Below are 20,704 nucleotides of genomic sequence, written 5' to 3' on the forward strand. Positions count from 1 at the left end.
AAAAACAAGAAATAATTGGTCACAATGACTAATTTAGATATTAATTTATAAATTGAAAATTATTAATTTCTAAAATAATTATTAATATGAATAAAAAATTATAATTAATAATCAATTAGATTATAAATTAGTCATTAACATTAAATTTTAAGATTTTGCTAATTTTTTATATTACAATTTGCTCAAATGGTATGGTAGGTAAAGAAAATAAATAGAAAAACGAGAGTCACACAACCTGTAGTATTAATATTTTGAGAAACCACTGAGTTAGATGTTCTCTCAAAGTCTCCATCATAAACATCTTTGGTTGTAGCAAGCTCCATGTTAATATTTGAAGAAGGTATCGTCATTTGTTCTTCTTCATTTTCCTGCATAGATTCAGTGAAACTATCATCTTGAATGTTTATAAAGTCAAATTAGAAATATCCATTACTACTAATAAAACAAAAAATTGAAGTCATCAAATACAATAAAACTTACTGGTGAATGTGTTTTGTACATAGGAGTTTCTATTGGTGATATTATGGATGGTATCCGAAAACCAAGAGTTTTTCCAAGAAGATTGTGTTCATCTTCGATTGTTTCTTTGCTTTGGTTCTCTACTTCCTCCAACTCATTTGATCCAACGTCATTTTGACGTTCGTTGTCTTCGTCAATCTTAGTCAGGAATAATTCAAGATTTTGAGAGATAAAAACAAACTTAAAAATAAGTTTTTTTTTTATTTACTGATAAAATAATTTGTTAAAATATATCATAATTTTATTTAAAATTTAATTATTGAGTTTTTTAATACCTTTATTTTTATTCTGTTAAGGTCTAAATTAATTAACAATAAAAAACACGTTATACGTTTTTTTCTGGAAGCTTAAAGCAATTAGGGTGTTGCTCCCTCTACCACCACACCTTTCTCCCCCACCTCTCCTTTACTATTTTGTCCTTAATAAAATTTTATTTTTAGGGTTATTATTTTTTAATTTTACCCATTCACAACCTATTTCACTAATAACCTATTCTAGTCCCGTACATGACTAAAATACTTTTTTTTTCATTTTAACATTATATTTCTTCCTCTTTTTCTTTCGTCGTTGTGAGATACTACAAGTTGCAAAGGTTGGTGGTGGTGGAAAGAATTATCAAGCAGTCTCCCTCTCGTGTTCAACGGATGTCAACATCCGTCAACGGATGTCAACATCCGTTTAAGAAAAAACGGATGTCGCCATCCATTTTACCTTAAACGGATGTTGACATCCGTTGAAGATGACACCTCCGTTTAAAGGTTACGTTTTTTTATTTTAGAGTTTGTTTTATTAGGGGACATCCGTTGAAGAATGTCACATCCGTTGATGTATATTTCCTCGATGCTCTCCTCGATGTTCCTCCACACCATGGCGACGACGCTCCTTCACACCACGGCGGCAATGGAAGCTTTCAAACAAAAAAAAACTGGGAAGAAAAAGGAATGGAAGTGCGGGAGGTGGGGGAGGTGAAACGAAAATGGGGAAAGGAGAAGAGAGTTCCGTGGAAGGGTGCTGGGAAAATAAAATTAGGGTTTCAAATTATTTAAAATAGGATAAAAGTAAAAATCTTTTTAACTTAAGGATATAATTGTATTTAAAATAATGTGGAGAGATGGAGGAAGTATAGGGTGGTGGTGGAGGGAGGAACACCCAAGCAATTAATAGTAAAAAGGGTTTTTTGAGGTCTTATTATTTTGAGGTTTAAACAAGGACTTTACCTGTTTAAGTATTGGGCTGTCTCTAATCTTAGCATAATTCCATTTGCTTGTTATCGATATTAATTCAACTTGAGCTGTAACTTCATAGCCTACTGACATTCGTTTGCCAATCTCTCCAAAAGCATAAAGCTCACAAAGAATATCAATTAATCTTTTTGATATATGCTGATCTTCTTTAAAATATCCTACAGGAAAGATTAACACCCTCTTCAAACAAGTAACAAACAAGAATACAAAAGTGTGTATTCTAATGAATCATAATTTAAAGTTAAAACTTTAAACATATGTGTTTTTTAAAAACTAATGATTAAAATTCTTCAATGTTATATTTCTAGAGTATATAGTTTGTTATAATGAATAGACTAACAACGTTTACACTCTTAATAACATAGTTTTTAAATATTCTAAATGGAGCATCTGTGTATGTACGTTTCGTTTTTCACATTCTCAATTCAATAGACCAATCTAGTTTTAAAAGTGTTGAATTGATTTTTTTTTAATATTCCAAGCTTGTGATATTATTATGCAAAACGAACGCGTAATGTGTAAAAAATATAGTATTTAGTACCTTTGGCAGAAGCAACAATATCTCCAATACTTGGAAGGGATGAAGACAAGGAAAATTTTGGACCATTCTTCACCCAACTATGCTTTACAGTGAGAAATTCAATCTTCTGGCGAAGGCTTGGAAGTTCAGCAAATACTGCAGTTTTCAGATTTGGAATCTCAACCTTTTCATCACTGTTCCCTTCGAATACTTCCTCTAGCATACTTGCTTTTACGATTACCAGAACTTCTAACTTTGGTAGCGTTTTGGAAATTGAAATGGGAAATACACTTTTCAATTTGTTGCATTCTTCTATGACAAGTGCTTTCAGCCTAGGAAAAAATGGCTTTCTGTGATTCTTTGTATCCTCCCCAATTATCTGTTTTAATTCATTGCATCCAAATATGGTAATTGCATGCAGATATGGTAAACATTCCAACATAGAAGCACAAAATAGTACTTCAACTTTTTCACATTTATCAATTATTAACTCTGTAACGTTTTGTAGAGTCAGAAAAATGTTGGAGCCCACAGACATCTGAGGTGTATTATTGAATGCAACTTCTGTCAAAATGACAGTCATTTCTTGCGCAATCACATCATTTGCATTGGAGTCATTTAGCTGCAAGTCATTCACCATATATATTCACAAAATGTGTCATGCTTCCACTTAATCTATATATACAGTAAATAAATAGAAAAATGAAATATTAACATTAATTTTTTAAGGAAGTTTCAGAGAGTCATGAGAATTAATTGTAATTTTATAAAAAATATTTAACATATTATGGATCTTAATGAAATATTTAATTGTAATTGTAATTTTAACATATTAATCTTTGGAAAATATCAAATTAATTGTAATTTACTTTAAAAAAAATGTTTTCAATTTTAAACACAAATGAAACATTAACAGAGTGTCAACCCAAAATAAAATTGTTATATGGTTATAATTACTATATAAAATGATAAACCTGTACCTTAAGATAAATTATATGCATAAAAATGAAGAAAATATGTATGCTAAAAAGGGTGAGAACTTACCATTGAGTTAGAAGAGTCTTGCAATTGATCTGTGGAATCCAAAGAAATTTTGGTAGTTTTCCGTTTGTTTCTATATTTGTGGATCCAATGTAAAATCTCACATTTCATGGGGTTTGATTCTTTTTGTTCTTTCGACTCATCTTTGGAAGATGACTTCTTTACCGATGGACACATGAAAATGTCTAAAAAATTAGGCAAGTATTCAAGAACAAGTCGTTTCAAAGTTTTGATGTGATTCTTCCTCTTCAAGCTTATCTTGGAATGGGCAAAATATGTATTTTAGTCCTTCACAATACACTACATAAATATATTCAAGTTTTGGAACATTTCGAGGAGCAACCACAGGAAGTATAGAATGTAACAGGGGACAATGGGCGACATGAAGAGTGGTTAAATTTGGAAATACTGAAACAATACTCTTGTTATCATTATGAGCATCAATTATGTCTTCTCTTGAATCTTTCCTTTTGCTTTCATCTTTCACTATACTTTTCAGTTGTCGACATCTGGTTATCGATAAGTTCTCCAACAACACTAGGGTTTGTGTGGTCGACAACTCAAACAAAGATGTCAACATTGGACATTCCGATATAGACAAGTGCTTAAGATTGTAGAGGGATATGTTGCTCTTAAACAATGTGCCTTCAAAATGTATGCAATCAGATAGGATGATTTTTTCTAAATTTTTCAGAAATTCAAAGGGAAGGGGTCCACTGCATATTTCTTTCAAATTTTCCATTTTTTCAAGTTTAAGTACAACCAACTTGGATAAGGCATTTTGCACACGAGAGTCATTATTGTCAATTAGGCATGCGAGTTGTGAAATATCTTTCAAAGCAATCTCAACTAGATTATTCATACCTTCTTCATCATCCGGAAAAATAATGTCAGGTATGAGGCTTTTCCATACTCCTTCAAGTCCATTTAAACATAGAACTTCTGCTTTTTGCACTAGATTCTTGAATGTCTCTTTAGAAAAAACTTCATCAGCCATGAACATATTCAAGGAATTTCTTGCAAAAAATTCCTCCAACATCAAGAAGCAAGAAAAGTCTAATATACAAAACCTTTGATAGTTAGGAAGTTGTACTTTATGAGAAGTTTTTGAAATGCCATTATGAATGAAATACAACTCTTCTAATGAACTGCAACTTTCAATCACTTCAAATGAATTGTTCCGTTTGAACATACAATCATTCAATTTCAACAATTGAAGTTTTCCCAATTTTGCAATCTCTCTCGGCAATTCAAGGAACCAACATTTCACTAACTCGAGAGTCTCAAGGCCTTGTAGTTTTCCAAGAATAGAGATGTCACCTAAGATGAAATTTTCAAGGAGTAAAGATCGAAGATTGGTTAGCAATTGAATTGATTGTGGTAATGACATCGTTGATTCTTCGTAAGTATCTTTTGATAAATACAAAACTCGAATTCTTGATACATTTTCAAAGAATGGATATGGGACTTTGACATAATAATCTTCCATTTCATTCAGATAGATAATTAGAATATCAAGTTTTGATCCATCAAACTTCAAGGAAAATAGATCTTTGCTCTTACCTTCGCACAACAAATATTTAATATTCTTCCCCTTTTCAACCATTGTCATTGCATTCTTGTTAGATATATTCACTGCCACAATCTCCTTGTTAGCCATCGATAAAGCCATTTCACGAACCAAATCATGCATTTTTACACTTTCAAATTCTTCATTCAATAATAAACATGAATCTATGAGTTTGTATTTAGCTACAATAACTTCATTACGATATGCATCATAATTGTAATCAACATCAATTTGCTCGACGAGACCTGCTCCTATGGCAAACCTGACTAAAAGTTCTTCAGGTATTTCTTCATCATCTCGAAACAAGGAACATAGAAGGAACAAATTCTTAGCTGTTTTATTCTTCATATTATCATAGCTATACTTTAGACATGTATAAACTTCACTCCAATTTTCATCACCAGGTTTGTGCATGGACTTTTGTAAGGATTTTAAGGCTAAATCCCATTCTTTTTTACGTGTCTGGCCCTTTAAACTACGAGCAATAACAACAATTGCAATTGGCAATCCTTTACATTCTTTGGAAATTTTGCGACCTATATCAAGAATGCTTTTAGAGGATTTATTACTTAAAGCAGCATGCTTTTGGAACAATATCCATCCCTCTTCCTCTGGTAAGATATCAAGTTGAATTATCTTCTCATATTCCATTTTATTGCATATTCTTATATCGCGAGTGGTCACAAGAATTCTACAATTGTTATGGTTGCCCTTAAATGGAATACCTATTTCTTCAAAATTGATATCTCCCCACACATCATCTAGAATCAGAAGAATTTTTTCACCATTGGTTAATCTATCCTTCAACTTTTTAGGCCTCTCTGATTTGGTACAATCCTTCAATAACAGTCCTAATGGTCCTGCAATATCATCTTGAATCTCTTTTATATCAGGGGTATTAGATATTGTAGTATCAATCACTTGATTATAACATTTTGACTTCTTAAGCTCCTTACCCACCTCGTTTGCTAATGTTGTTTTTCCTGTTCCCCCCATCCCTTGCAATCCAATCATATAGTTGTTGTCATCTTTCAAGGCATTAAGAAGTTCTTCAAATTTCAACTTTCTACTTTTGAAAGAAATGTAATTTTCAGAAGAGTGATATTCAATGTCAGGAACATCACGACTGATTCCAACATTTTCAAAGTTGCGTTCAACAAGTCTTCTAATCTCCTTTGTCTTACTTTCCAATTCCTTCCCCCTACTATATTGCCATTTGTAGTTAGGACACCATCCAAAGAAACATATCACTTTCTTTTTGGTGTCTTCTTCAATAAGTTCTATAGCTTGCTTTTGCCAATGTGTGACATCTTTTCGTATGTTATCACCTCTTCTAGTTGCCACTCTAGCATACTCTTCCCATGTTTCCTTTTTTGCTATCAAATTTTCCCTTTCCTTTTCAAAGTCATCAGTAATGCATGTGAAGCAACAAATATAACGTGATTGTTCTATTGTTGCATTAATCAATTTCTCCAGAGTTGACTTTGCCAAATCAGATACAATGCTCACCATCTAAATCAAATTGAATACATGAATTTTAATTTATAATAAATTGTTGGATTTTTTTAATGCATTGAAGAAAGAGTAAATCGTTTGTGTAATCCATGAACATGGAATACTTATAGTCCCAAGACAAAGAATGTAACATATATCTCGACTGAACGGATACGTGTAATGTAGTTAGTTAATGCATATTAGAATTACTTTTTAAGATGTCACACCAATTACTATGCGATAATATACACACTTAAAAAGAATTAATAACACATATAAAATGACATTGTATACATCCAAATACAATAGAAATTTAAAAACATTGCATGGAATGGTATTTATCTACTACTGTAATTAGACTAAGTTTAATATGTAATTTAGAGAGTGAGATGCTCACTATCCTCCTTAAAAATCTTTTACAATATACAAACAATATCAATTCACAAATATTAAAGTCATAAAATCACAACAAATTCATAAATAAGTTAGTGTTTTTATATCAATGTAGCATACTTTTTTCATTGATTCTTTAAGTACCCATTTGAATCAAACAAATTGTAACATTCCAAATACATATATACTGTTTTTATTTTTATTATGATTGAATGATTTGAAAAAAATTTGTTTCATGAATTGCAATGAAAGATCGATTCATATGAAATATTGCATCTAATTCAAAGATTAATAATTAAAGGTTTCGTCTAAACTAGATGTATGACAAAACCAAATATTGTATTGGAGAATAGATAACACTTTGTCTAATCTCTTATTTCATGAAATACTACATAAGTAGACAAACCTTATGATCTCGTCTAACACATTTTGAAGAGACATTAGAAGTGTGTAACACAATTATGACGAGGACTAAATAATTCACAAACTTGCATTAAAAGCATGTAAGGAATAATCATCTTAACCAAGGACGTTGTTTCGACTAAGTATTAAAACATGGTATAAGACTAGTCATAAGTAATAATTTGATAAGGATATAAGATCATCGGTGAATAGTAAAATGATGGCAAATTCCTAGTCAAGGGACCAATTACAAAAGCAAAAAGATCTAAGAGGCTTGGGCTTTATCTGGCCTAAGTAGACTCAATGTTCATCTAGTTAAGGAAGATATAAAGACTTAGTCTAAGATTCTTTTGTAAAGATTAGAATAGGATATTTTGGTTCTTTGTATAATGAACCAAGTAATATAGGATTTATTATTTGAACCATAGGGCTTGACCTAAAAGTCTAGTTTAGATCTAAAGGGAGAGATAGACTTAATTTTTGGGCTTGATATGAGATGCATGAAACTAGGGTTTCTTAAACCTAGGCGCAAACTTGGAGTGCACTACTCCTTGAGCACACCATGACAAGGAAAATGTGACTTGATTAGGTGGCAAGTCACACTATATGCATGCTATCTTTTGCATCCAAAATTCAAATTTCTAGAATTGTTTTTGGTTTTACTTTATGAAGATCATTTTTACTGTTTATTGGCCTGTAAATAAAGGTCTCTACCTCTTGTAAATAAGCTTGGTTTTATTAAAGAAATGTTGTCCAAATTGAGTTCGATTTAGATGCTTGAGCTCTCCTTAGATTAGTTTTATTTTTCATACTGCTTTAGGCTTCCTTCCTTAGGAGTTGGCCTCACCTTTCCCTAGAAAGCTCACTCTAGCTGAACCAGATGCCACCAAATCTTCATCTCTTTCATGCTTTTGCAACCTCATTCTTCCATGGAGTCACCCATACTCACAGTTGCGTTGAAGAAGCAAATAACACAACTATCATTTGGTATCTTTCACTTGTTTGCTCACGGCCTAAAAGAGATAAGTTTTTCTTCTCCAATTTTTTTCTAATTCTGGCATCTTTTATGTGATGTCTAGAGTTGTTTGTACCAATTTGTTTATGTTCATATGTCTTTTGTTTGTTTCAATTCCACTTCTTCTAGAACTTTCATTTGGCTTCTAAGTGTTCTTTGAATTTATACATAACTGCTTTTACATTTTCTTGAGTATTTCGTTAGGTGCATTTGCTTTATTTTATTTTGTCATTTTGATTTTAAAATTCATGTTATTTTATTAGGTACATTTTATTGAGTATTTTGTTATTTTGTTATTGTACTTTGTGTTTAGCTTCCATTTATTTTGTGTTTTTCTTGCTTTACTTTCCTCAACCTCTTATTTTTGGATATCAGTTGGTGTTGTTTCCTACTTAGAGGTATGGGAACTCATCTTTGGAAGTAAAAACAAGTGGAACTACAAGAGAAATACACAATCGAGTGCAAAAACAAAACAAAAGACGCAAGAGCGAAGGAGTAGAGTGAAACACTTAAAGACTTTTAAGTTTTGAAATTCCTTTCTTTATATTTCTGAGTTATATTTGTTTTAAATTCTTAATTGTGTAACTTGGCCTAATTAAGTCTATTGAGGGAGCCTCAGGTGTTCTTTCAACTCTTAACTAGAACTTTAATCATATATTAAAATGTTTTTACAAGGTGAGTATGTAATGTACTAATAAGCCTCACCTTAGGGCTGCTTAGTGTAGAACTTTATTCCTTGTTTTGCTTGCTTTGTTTTATTTTATAGCTTAATGTGTCACATCTTTGTCTTTGACTTAATTTCATTTAAGAAGTTTTGTGTAAGAATATATAGTTCCCTTGGCTAGGAAAGATTGCTAATTAAGTAATCCAAGTGATTCATCTCTCTTTCTTAACTCAACAAGCTTGCTATCTACTTTATTCATAAGTATGGGGTATGTAAGTTTGAGTTTATGAAGAAAATTCATGAGAGTGTGAAACACCAAATACAACAACAAACACAGAGATATATGAAACAAAATAACAATGGAAGAGGGAAGTTATATTTTAGGAAGGGGATTGAGTTTGCCTCCATTTGTACAAAGAAAGATTTCCAAAATAAAGGAAGTCCAAACTCAACTCCCATAGGGATAGTCCCTTTCAATTGATTAAAAGAGTTAATAACAATGCATATATTTGACCAATGATTATAAAGTAAATGCTTCTTTTAATTTAGTGATCTTATTCCATTATGTAGCACGAATGATAAGCCAGACTCTCTAGATATGAGGTCAAATCATTATCAAGAGGGAGGGGATGATGGCAAACCCCTAGCCAAGAGACCAATCACAAGAGTTATGACAAGAATGATCCAAGAGAATTAGACTTCATTTGAGCTAAGCATACTTAAAGTTAATGTTTATATAGGCTAAGAAAGATGTAAAAACCGAGTCTAGGATTCTTTGATAAATATTGGAATAAGATATTTTGAGTCTTGTATAATTGACCGAGTAATATAGGATTTATTATTTGGACCATAGTTTGGGTTTAAGCGTAATAATCTAGTTTGGACCTAGAGGAAGATATGCCTAGTTTTTGGGATTGACGTGAAACGCATGAAGCTAGGGTTTCTTAAATCTACAAGGTACAAACTTGGAGTGCAAGACTCCACCTCGAGCGTGCCATGACAAGGAAAATGGTACTTGCTTAGGTGGGAAGTCACACTAGATGCATGCTCTCTTTTGACTATAAAATTCAAATTTCAAGACAGTTTGAAATTATTTTTGACTCTACCTTTTGGAGACCATTTTTAGGTTTTCTTGGCCCATAAAGAAAGGTCTCTACATCTAGTAAAAGCAGCTTTGAGTTTAGTAAAGAAATGTTGCCTAAATTGAGGGTCATTAACTTGCTTGAGCTCTCCTTATATTAGTTCTCTTTTCTAGACTATTTTAGACTTCTTTCCTTAGGATTTGACCTCACCTCTCCCTATTAAACTCATTCTACCTGAACCAAAACTCAACAAATCTTGATCTCTTCCAAACTTTTACAACCTCATTCTTCCACGGAATTACTCATCCTCACGGTTGTTTTGAAGAAACAAAGAAAAAGACTAAAATAGAATGATAACATGTAATGACAAGATTATAAGGACATTTCTTATCAAGATAAGAATAAGCTATTCTTAATTAGTTTTCATCACATGATGAATTTAACACAAGAAACAATAATACTTCTATTATGTTAAAAACCTTGTAATTATAATTTACAGAATTATGTTTTTACAATTTAGCTATGGGATTGATCTCTCACAAACTAAACAATGAAATTCTAATTCAATTGAAACAAAAATTCAAAAATACAATTAAAATTGAGAGATAATTATAAACACACCATTACCATAAATATGACAATTAAAATTTCAACACATTATTGAAAAAAAAAAACTGATTCAGAACATCAATGAATCAACATACCAATCTTCGAAAATATTGTAGCAAGAGAAATGAGAAAACTATTTTGTATATATGTGTGTGTCTTCTTATGTCAACCAAGGTGTCCTTATAAGCTCATTAATTTGTTTGCTAAGATATAGTATAGGTTAATATTGCGTACACTTCATTATTTAGCATTTTATCCCATCTATATCTTTTCAAGAGAAATGTCCTTAACCACATTATTATTCTGATTGGTATGGTTGAATTTGAGTAAAGTGTCCTTTTGGCTTCACTTTATGTTTGACTTTATTTTGAAGTGTAAATTAAATTATATATACGTAATTGGAGGTTTACCTTAAGGATTTAAATCTTAAGAATTTAAATAAGTAGTATTTCATTCACATTGATTTATTATTTACATTGAAATTCATTTATTCGGACTCCATTGTGTAGATTCAACTATAAAGACGAAGTTCTAATACTCCTCTATATTATAAAGCATACCAAGTTTTTGCAGTTTTCTTTGTGAACTTTTCCTATATTATTTTAGAGCCTAACTAGAGAGAAAAACATTGACTTAGTTATGGGTAGAAGTTATGTTAACTATTCATATTCGTCTGTCTAAAGATGTTGGAAATGGTAAAATATTTTATTTCTTCTTGAAGTTTATTAAAAGTCTTTAAAAATCATTAACATAGAGGGAGACCAAGTACATCGGTGGAAGTTATCAAGAGGAACTTCATGAATGATATATATATCCTTTGTATATTTAGTCCAAATGATTTACAACCAATCCTAGGGTAATTGTATAATTTATATAACTAGCTAATTTAAAATATGATTATATTCATAAATGAAGAGGCATTTAACATAATATAACATAATATAAGCTTATTTGGTAACCATTATCCCATGTTTAAGTATTATCATTACAAACAAATTATTAAATAGCAACCAAATTCAAAGAGAGAAATATTAGATATTATAGTAACTAAATTATACATCATTTTATAAATTAAAAATTATTGATATCTAAAATAGTTATTATTATTAATAAAAATTATAATTCGTTTATGAATGAAAGTCTAATTAATTAGTCTCTAATTTAGAATAAATAATAATAATAATAAGTAGCTTAATTTTTGATAGCTAAAGTTAGAGACTAATTTAAAACTAATTATAATTTTTTCTAAAGATTATATTTTAGATACAAAAAAAATTTAGTTTATAAAATGTTGTATAATTTAGTAATTATTTTTTTCTTTACATTTGGTTGATATTTAGTAAATTTCTTGTAATACATGATAAACTTATTATCTTTAAAATAAATACTTGTTTGAAACACGCATATTCTAGTTATTACACAATTATAGTAAAACAAATGTGATAGAACAATTTGGAAAAACAAAGCAAACAAGTATTTACCTTGATCCTTTGTGAAGTTTATGTTATTTTTTTTCTTACGTCTTGGCTTTAACTGTGAACGCTTAATCCTCTCCAATTTGGACAAACAAAAGCTTTGTTTATGTTTTTCTTTGGACCTAAAAATAAACAAATGAATTGCACATGAGAAGAAAAGCAGTCCAAAACAATTACATCAATAATATAATGCGTCTTCTTTTAACAAAGACATACCAAATAAGCAGAAACCTTGTAATCAACTTTATCCTAATTGGAATTAGTATTTTTACTTATGACTTTACTAATTTTTGAAGTGTGCATTTGTCTAGCATAGAAGGAATTCAAAATGTAGGAGCTCTTCTAAACCCATTTGAAGCATTAAAGCAATGGAGTTAATAATTGCACTTGAGAAAAGATTGTGCTTCCCCTTCAACTACAGTATAGGAACCATTGAAGGCCACAATATACATCAATGCTATTTTTTTCAAAATACAGCAAGAACATCATGGTTGTTAAAATTTCTTTCATTTTGAATAGAAGGAGACTTAATGAATCCTATATACAGTTGTTTGTAAATGGCACCTTATTATCATAGATCCTGATATGTTAACAACTTTTTTTTTAATAATTTTTTGATAATAAAATATGTATTTTAAAAAAAAATATTTAAAACAGATCAATAACAAGCCATTACGTATGCATTGTAAAACATGTTAATAAGACTTTTTCCTATTATTATAGTGATCTTCATTGTAAAATCATACAATTATGACGGAATTAAATTCTACGTCTACTAAAAGAGAAAAACGGAAACTTTAGGACTAAAATAATACAATTATGACATTTAGAAATCGAAGTGCAATCAAACATTGGGAATATTTACGTATAAAAGTGATTTTGGATTATTTTAGGGAAAATCAATAGATTACTTCAAGGCTATGATTTTTTTTATTAATATTTCTATTGAAGTAATTATTTTAGTAGCCGTTGGTAAGACTAAATGAGGCAAAAGAAAAAGATGATGTATTAGTGCAACAATTAAAAGGATTGAATGAGTTGAATTGAATACATATGGATCAACTAGTATAATGTTCAGGCTGCATCCATCATCTTCTAGGTTGGTGGTCTTCATAAAAGGCAAGAGAGCCAAGACAAAGATTAAGGATAATCAAAAGGACATTTACAAAGTACTACATAAACTTAATACACTGAAGGAGAGATTGTCTAAGATTGGGGAATAAGAACATAAGGTGGAGTTGTTTGATGATGATTAATCATATACCAATTTAGGCTTTCTTTCTAATATATCAAATTGAGTGAAAATTTTGAAACTATCTGCTTAACTTTAATTTTAAATAATAAATAGGAAAATTATAACAAATTAACATGTCTAACATTTTGAAATTTTGAAATTAACATTTGTAATATCGCAAATGAAGACAAGGAAGGAAAAGTTGAAAATAGGAAAGAAAAGATGAAGAGAGGGATGAATGTGTTTTGTATTTACCTGAAGATATGTGTGCTCTGCAATTTCCACAAACCTTCAAAGACTCAGGTAATGCTCTCTGCAATTAGGGCTGAAATGAAGCATACCTCTCACACTTAACTTTAATCTCTTCTTTGCTCTTTTGAGTGTAAAACCTTTAAACACTCTAGAATCTCATACTAATCCATTTCAACACGCATTCCTCCCATCAAAGAAAAGCATATCTTCCTTTTGTTTACAACTTTTGAATCATTTCTTCAATTTTATTTTCATGTTGTTGGCTCACATCTCAGCCCGCATTGCTCCATGTAAAGAAAAAGCATATCTGCATTCTCTTCTCAACTTTTGCATTAACTATTATTCTTTTAGTTTTGCCTAAATTTAGTACAAAGATGAATACGATGCATCCTGATTCTAATAATATCGTTCTAATTATTATTACTACTACTATTATTATTATACTTTATTTTATTAAAAATGAGAGTTTCTGATTGCCATATTATTAACATTCATTATAATTTTATCTTTTATTTTTTCACCTTTAGAATTTCACTTTATTTTTAAATACCTACACCTTCGCTAATTTGTTATCATTTATTTTGGTTGCCATGTAAACATACTTTCTGATTTAATTTGTGACATTACTTGTCTGTTTGCCATATTTTAGATTGATCTATAATAGAATATTATATAATACTTATCATGCATCTGTAATTTTGTTTTTCAGTTTTTATTTTAAGTGTTCTAACATTATGACGTCTCACTACAAAATGACTATAGATATAATCTAAAATTTCCATATTTTAGATTGATCTATAATCACATAAATTCTTTTTAATCCAAAAAATGACGTATAGATATCGTTGAAAAAGAGTGAAAGAGAATGGTATAGACACTTCATCACAGTCATCTCAACAACTAAAATATTCCACAATCCATTGTAGAAAAAGAAAGAGTATCATCATCATTCTGATACAACAACAATGAGTCCTCCATATTCTCCACCACCATGTTCACCCTATTATCCATACTATTCTCCTCCTCCTCGTTCTCCTCCTCCACCACCTCCACCACAACCACCACCACCACCACCGCCACATTGCAACAAGAGAAACTACACAAAACTCTTTCCACCACCTCCACCACCACCTTCAAACTGTAACACGACCAAACTTCCACCTCCCATTTCCCATAACTGTTCATGCCTTCCCAATACTCCTATCGTTCCTCCTCCTCCTCCAATCACACCCTACTCTACTTCTCCTCCTCCTCCTTATATTGTAGTGAAACACGACTACAAAGCTGTATTAGCAGTTTCAGCTTCTCTAGGTGGCATCTTGGTGGCTTTTCTTCTCCTTGGTGGTGTCGTCTTACTTTCAAGACTAATAAAGAAGCCACCAACAATTTCACCTCCACATCAATATGCCCCAGAATATAACCAACCACCACCACCTACAACAACTTCACCTCCACATCAATATGCCCCAGAAAATAACCAATCACCACCACCACCCGCCATCACTTCCTATCAATCCATTCAGATCGATGAACCTGGATACGGTGCTGCTGATGCTGGCGGTGACCCACCTTCTGAACCTGACTCAGTCTCAGTCTCTCATGATCATGGCCATCACAACTATGGCTAATAATTAATTAGTTCAGAATTGCCGTGGTTTCACCTAATTTTTTTGACACATAATGTGTCTCGTACAACCTTAAACATATGTGTCGTGAAGATTAGTCGGAACTGTGATAAAGTGACAGCACGCGATTGTCTGATACGTTCATTTTAAAGTTGTTGTTTTTGTTTGTTTGATTGTTTCAAGCTTTTCCATTTATTTCGGAGATACGTATATATGTATACGATTTAGCATGTGCATGGTTTTGTATTTCATTGTTAGGTTTTGAAATAAAACATAGTAGGAAACCTCATCACTTTGTACATAGATGCTGGTTTGGTGGTCGAGGTTTCTCACTCACTGTGTCTGAAGACTGCATGTCATGACAGTAAATAAATATTATTCAGTTTCTCGTGTAGTTTTTCTCTTCATTTTTCATCATTAGTTAAGTTTGTTTTATACGTTACATTATAAACAATCTGTGATGTTAACATAGTATACAGTTGAGTTTACTTTTGCAATTAATCTCGTTTAGAAATTAAATTTCTAAAACAGTAAGTTATAATCTAAAATATGTGATTATAACAGTAAAACTTATTTAGAGAACAATTTAGTAGCCACTCAAAAATAAGTGTTCTTTTACATTATCTACTGTTGAGGTGGTAGCGTTTATGATTTAAGCTTTTCTCTAAGATAGCATTGAATAAAAACTTCAGCCTTGATCGAAGTGAGAGATTTAGCTCATTGTATCATCTAATTTGTTATAATCTAAAATATGTGATTATAACAGTAAAACTTATTTAGAGAACAATTTAGTAGCCACTAAAAAATAAGTGCTTTTTACATTATCTACGATTGAGGTGGTAGCGTTTATGATTTATGCTTTTCTCTAATATATCAAGCATTGAATAAAAACTTCATTCTTGATCGAAGTGAGCACCTAATGCAAGGAATGGTGTGTAGCGAGAGCAACACACCTAAAAAGCACGACATGTTATTTTATGTGTCTTTGATTAATGATTATAATTAGAAGTTAATCCATGTTTAATTTGACCTAATTTTAAGGTAGTTTACCTCAAGCTATAAATAAGGGGTTATCTTATTTGTAAAGACAAATTTTAGTTAATAAAAAAGTAAGGTTTTTGCTCAAGTCTCTAGGTTCTTCTTTTAAACTTCGACCTTGTATTTGAATTGTTGGAAGAACTTAAAAAAACAAGATGAACAACAATGTAAACTTGATATAATCTTCTAGGCGTGAATACACACTTTCTTAAAAGCAATATTTCGTCTTTTATAAGAGTGAACCGGATCACGAAATCCGCTTTTGAGATACAAAGAAGAAATACAATGACAATACTCACTCTTAGTATTAACGTCAAACAAGAATAAAATTCTCACGAATTGATCTGTGTGTTAAGTAAATGACAGAATGTAAAGAAAAGTCTCTAATCATTAACAAAGCACATGATCCCTTTATATAGATGTTGATCAGACATCTTTCAAATCCAAAAGATACCAGATTCTGATTAGTTACATTTTTTCATAAATTATTATAACTTTTCATGAATGGTTGTAACTATACATGAATAATTGTAACTCTTCATGAATATGAAAATTGTCTCTAATACTCTTAAATTCCAACAATCCTTCACCATTTGAGAGTATTGTATAATTACTTAACACAAACATCAATTTAATAATTGCAACCTTACACATAAATGAAAGTGTACATAGACTTGAACTTTCACTTAGTACAGTACACATTTTAGGAATTCGTATTTTATTGGTGTCAAAACGATTGAACCAACATAATACATAATGAAGTCTTGAAGATACTCTACATATAAGATAAATTACATATTCTTGTTATACTTGACACAATAGGGTCATGCGTCCATATCTATTCATAACTACAACAAAGTCACCCCTTGACCTCTTAAAGATGACAAACTTCGCACTTACATAGGTTGATTACTTAGGTAAACATGTTTCTGAGACAAAACATAAATTCAAGAAATCAATTAAGAATTAGTCAACCTCCTAAGCATCACAGATCAAAGCACTCTTGAAATAATTATTTATGCTTTCAATCATCAAATAAGATATTTAATCTTATTGAACTTAAGACTCAATGTCATATTAGGCTTTAAGTTAAGATTCCCTTATTTGTAATTAATCGTGGGCTCCATTCCTATTCCAATTGTCATTCTGGAAATTAAATCTTTAGCCAATGCCTTAGTAAATCCATTAGCCAAATTAAACTTTGTTCGTACGAAATCTACTATAATAATTTCATCTTTGATGAGTCCTTGGACATAACTATGTCTCACACCAATATGTCTTGATTTGTCATTGTATACTTGACTATAAGCCTTTGCCAATGTTGCAGCATTGTCACAATGTATTGCTATTGATGATATTGGTTTTGGTAACAACAGTATTTCAAACATGAGATTCCTCAACCATTCGACTTCCTTTCCTACTGAGGCTAGAGCTATAAACTTTGAAGCCATAGTGGAATCTGTAATGCAAGTTTGTTTCTTGGACGACCAAGAAATTGCACCTCCCCCAAGGAGGAAAATCCAACCATTAGTTGAAGAGTGATCTTCTGCATTTGTAATCCAACTTGGTGGTAATTTGTCAATTATAGAAGAAACATGGAATGTATCCATTGCAATATTATTTTGCTTGAAACTTCCTATGATACTTTGGATTTCGTGAAATTGTTCCATTATTGGTCTAGCATCAATCATTTTGTAATTATTAAAATTACTAACCAGGAATTTCTCGCTTCATGCATCTTCATAAATGTATTTGCAAAATCCGCATATTGATATATGTTAAATAAAGGATCAAACATATCCTCCAGAATGTGACCATGACATACATAATCATCATTCTCCCATTTGTTCCTTTTTTGTTGTTCCTCCAATGTCTCATTTTCACTTTTTTTGGGTTGGAGAAAACTTAGAACATATGCCACGTTTAGAGCAGAGAGAAGGAAATGCATCTTCTTTTGCCATTGTCGGAAATGAACGCCTTCAAACTTGCCTAGTTTGTGAAAGTTTGCAGACATCTTAAAAATTGTTGTCATCTTAGAGAAGATATTGCTTTTAGACTGTTGGAACAAATTTTCAAGAACTTAGAGAAACAAGATGAACAACAATGTAAACTTGATATAATCTTCTAGGCGTGAATACACACTTTCTTAAAAGCAATATTTCGTCCCTTATAAGAGTGAAGGGGATCACAAAATCCGCTTTTGAGATACAAAGAAGAAATACAACGATAATACTCACTCTTAATATTAACGTCAAACAAGAATAAAATTCTCACGAATTGATTTGTGGGTTAAGTGACTGACAGAATGTAGATAAAAGTCTCTCACCATCAATAAATCACAAGATCTCTTTATATAGATGTTGATCAGACATCTTTCAAATCCAAGAGATACCAGATTCTGATTAGTTACATTTCTTTATAAATGATTGTAACTTTTCATGAATGATAACTCTTCATGAACAATTGTAACTCTTTATTGGTTGTAATCGTTCATTAGTTGCATCTCTTCATGAATAATATTGTAACTCTTCATTAGTTGTAACTCTTTATGAATAATTTTAACTCTTCATGAATCTGAAAAGTAACTCTAATACTCTTAAATTCCAACATGAATTCCACCACTCAAAAGGCGGATCTTTATCACTTATCTTGGAGGAGACTCCTCTAAATATCTTCCATTTCTGCATTTCCATCAATTTGACATTCTTCATCTTTTTCAGTTATTTTCAATTTCGCTACTAGTTCAAACAATTTGCTACGAACAAGCCTTAGCGTCCTAAATATGAAATGAGGAGTTCATCAATTAATAACGGGTCTTTCCAGAAAAGTTTCATTAGCTCTGACATGTATGGAAGAAGCAGTCACCAAGAAAAGGCTCTGAGGGTTTCGAGGAGATGCCTAGAACAACTGTTGTTGTTTGGAATTCCTTGATTAGTGGATATGGTTTGAGAGGTGACAACATATCATGCAATCACCATTTAAAAAGGATGTACAACGAAGGAGTCAAGCCAACTTTGACTACTTTATGTAGTTTAATAATGGTTTGTTCACGATTTGCTCGACTACTGGAAGGAAAGTTTGTACATGGATATATGATACAAAACAGAATACAACCTGTTGTTTTTATTATTAGTTCACCAATGGATCTATACTTCAAATGTGGAAGGTTAGGTCAGCTAAAAACATCTTTAAATCGATACCAAAGTCTAAGGTAGTTTATGGGAATGTCATGATTTTTGGAAGCCCTTTCCCTGTTTAGAGAAATGAGAAAATCTTATGTTGAGCAAATGCTATTATTTGTACCAGTGTTTTAGCAGGTTGTTCTTAACTAGCAGCACTAAAACAAGGTAAAGAGATTCATAATGTGATCGGATCCCGATATTTCAACAACTTTTTAATAATTTTTTACAATGAATTAGGTATTAGTTTTTCTGTATATTTGAAACGGGCCAACGTAAGCTGTTATAAAAAAAAATTGTTAAAAGAACATTTTTATTTTACTAAATGCTGCAATCCGATGTAAAACCTGATAGGGTTACTTTTCTTTCTATAAATGGGATGAGGTAACTGACCTTTACATGTCTCTAACAAAAATCTAGAAAAGAACCAAAAATAGAACAAAAAGAAATTTGCCTTTGTTTTGCTGGATTGCTGATTTCATCTAGGATTGCTAGATGAATTAAAGAATCTACCATTCATAATACATGGAAGAAAATGTATTTTCTTCAAATGCTCACAAAAACTGAGAGCTTCTCTCTTTTAGAGGTCAAGTAACTAACAAAAGTCAAGCTTTAAAGCTGATAGATTCGGTAGTTAGCACAATAGCATCGTCTTCTTACGTAGGCAATTAAATTTGATGCATATCTAACTATTCTTACTGTTTGCTTTATCTGTACCAATTTGTTTATAGTAATAATAAATCTCTCCTGTAACTATCATGTGTCAACCTTTCCTGCCTATCTGATGGTGTTTTCTTTATGTTATGTAAAAGATGGATAATAATTTAAATGTGTACCTTGTTTTTAATTTTCTCCCAAATTGTCATACGAACTTTGGTATTGTTTCTTCATTACACTATAAAAATATTTTTACATCGATTAAAAATGACTTCTTATATCTGTATGCACAGATATAGAAACAAGAGATATAGAAGAAATTCAATTTTTATATCAGATCCAAAACTGATATAAAATTTAAAAATCTTATACCGGTTCAGTAACAGGTATTAAAGGATTATTTTTATTGACAAAGTTGGAATTACTTTTTCTTTATTAAATCACAATTAATTTTTAATTATTGTGAGTACAACGTTTCTCAAATAGTTCCACCACTATTTTTTGTTTCTTCGTTTAAAACCTTTTTATTAAACAAAACTAAATACCACTTATTAATTATTAGATTAATTTTCTAGTTGAGGAAGATTTATACTAAAATGAGCATGACTATTAAAATTCTCATAGGCATAGTATGTTTCCGTATCTGTTTTTCTCTATCCAGAGTGAGATATTATATTTCGAATAGTTTCCC

At 31.0% G+C, this 20,704-nt stretch overlaps 1 protein-coding gene and 1 pseudogene across 2 annotated transcripts in view; both read right to left on the reverse strand.

Moving 5' to 3' along the window:
• LOC148190688 (uncharacterized) overlaps nucleotides 1–4,564 on the reverse strand; it is an 81,668-nt pseudogene extending 77,104 nt beyond the window's left edge. Inside the window, exons 1-3 of the transcript XR_015782921.1 lie at nucleotides 3,328–4,564; nucleotides 2,312–2,905; nucleotides 481–699 (exon numbers count right to left, since the gene is read on the reverse strand). The product of XR_015782921.1 is annotated as an uncharacterized LOC148190688 (transcript). The remainder of the gene's footprint in view (nucleotides 1–480; nucleotides 700–2,311; nucleotides 2,906–3,327) is intronic.
• Nucleotides 4,565–4,597: 33 nt separating this feature from the next.
• Nucleotides 4,598–6,428, reverse strand: LOC148190692 (disease resistance protein SUMM2-like; the record flags this gene model as incomplete). The annotated part of the gene is made up of 1 exon (XM_088101761.1): nucleotides 4,598–6,428. A coding segment is annotated over exon 1 (1,809 nt), but the record flags the coding sequence as incomplete, so codon positions are not given.
• Nucleotides 6,429–20,704: the final 14,276 nt, after the last annotated feature.

The sequence above is a fragment of the Vigna umbellata genome, chromosome 11 (genome assembly GCF_029865625.1).
Source record: "Vigna umbellata cultivar VRB3 chromosome 11, Vumbellata_1.0, whole genome shotgun sequence".
NCBI classification, from domain to species: Eukaryota; Viridiplantae; Streptophyta; class Magnoliopsida; order Fabales; family Fabaceae; genus Vigna; species Vigna umbellata.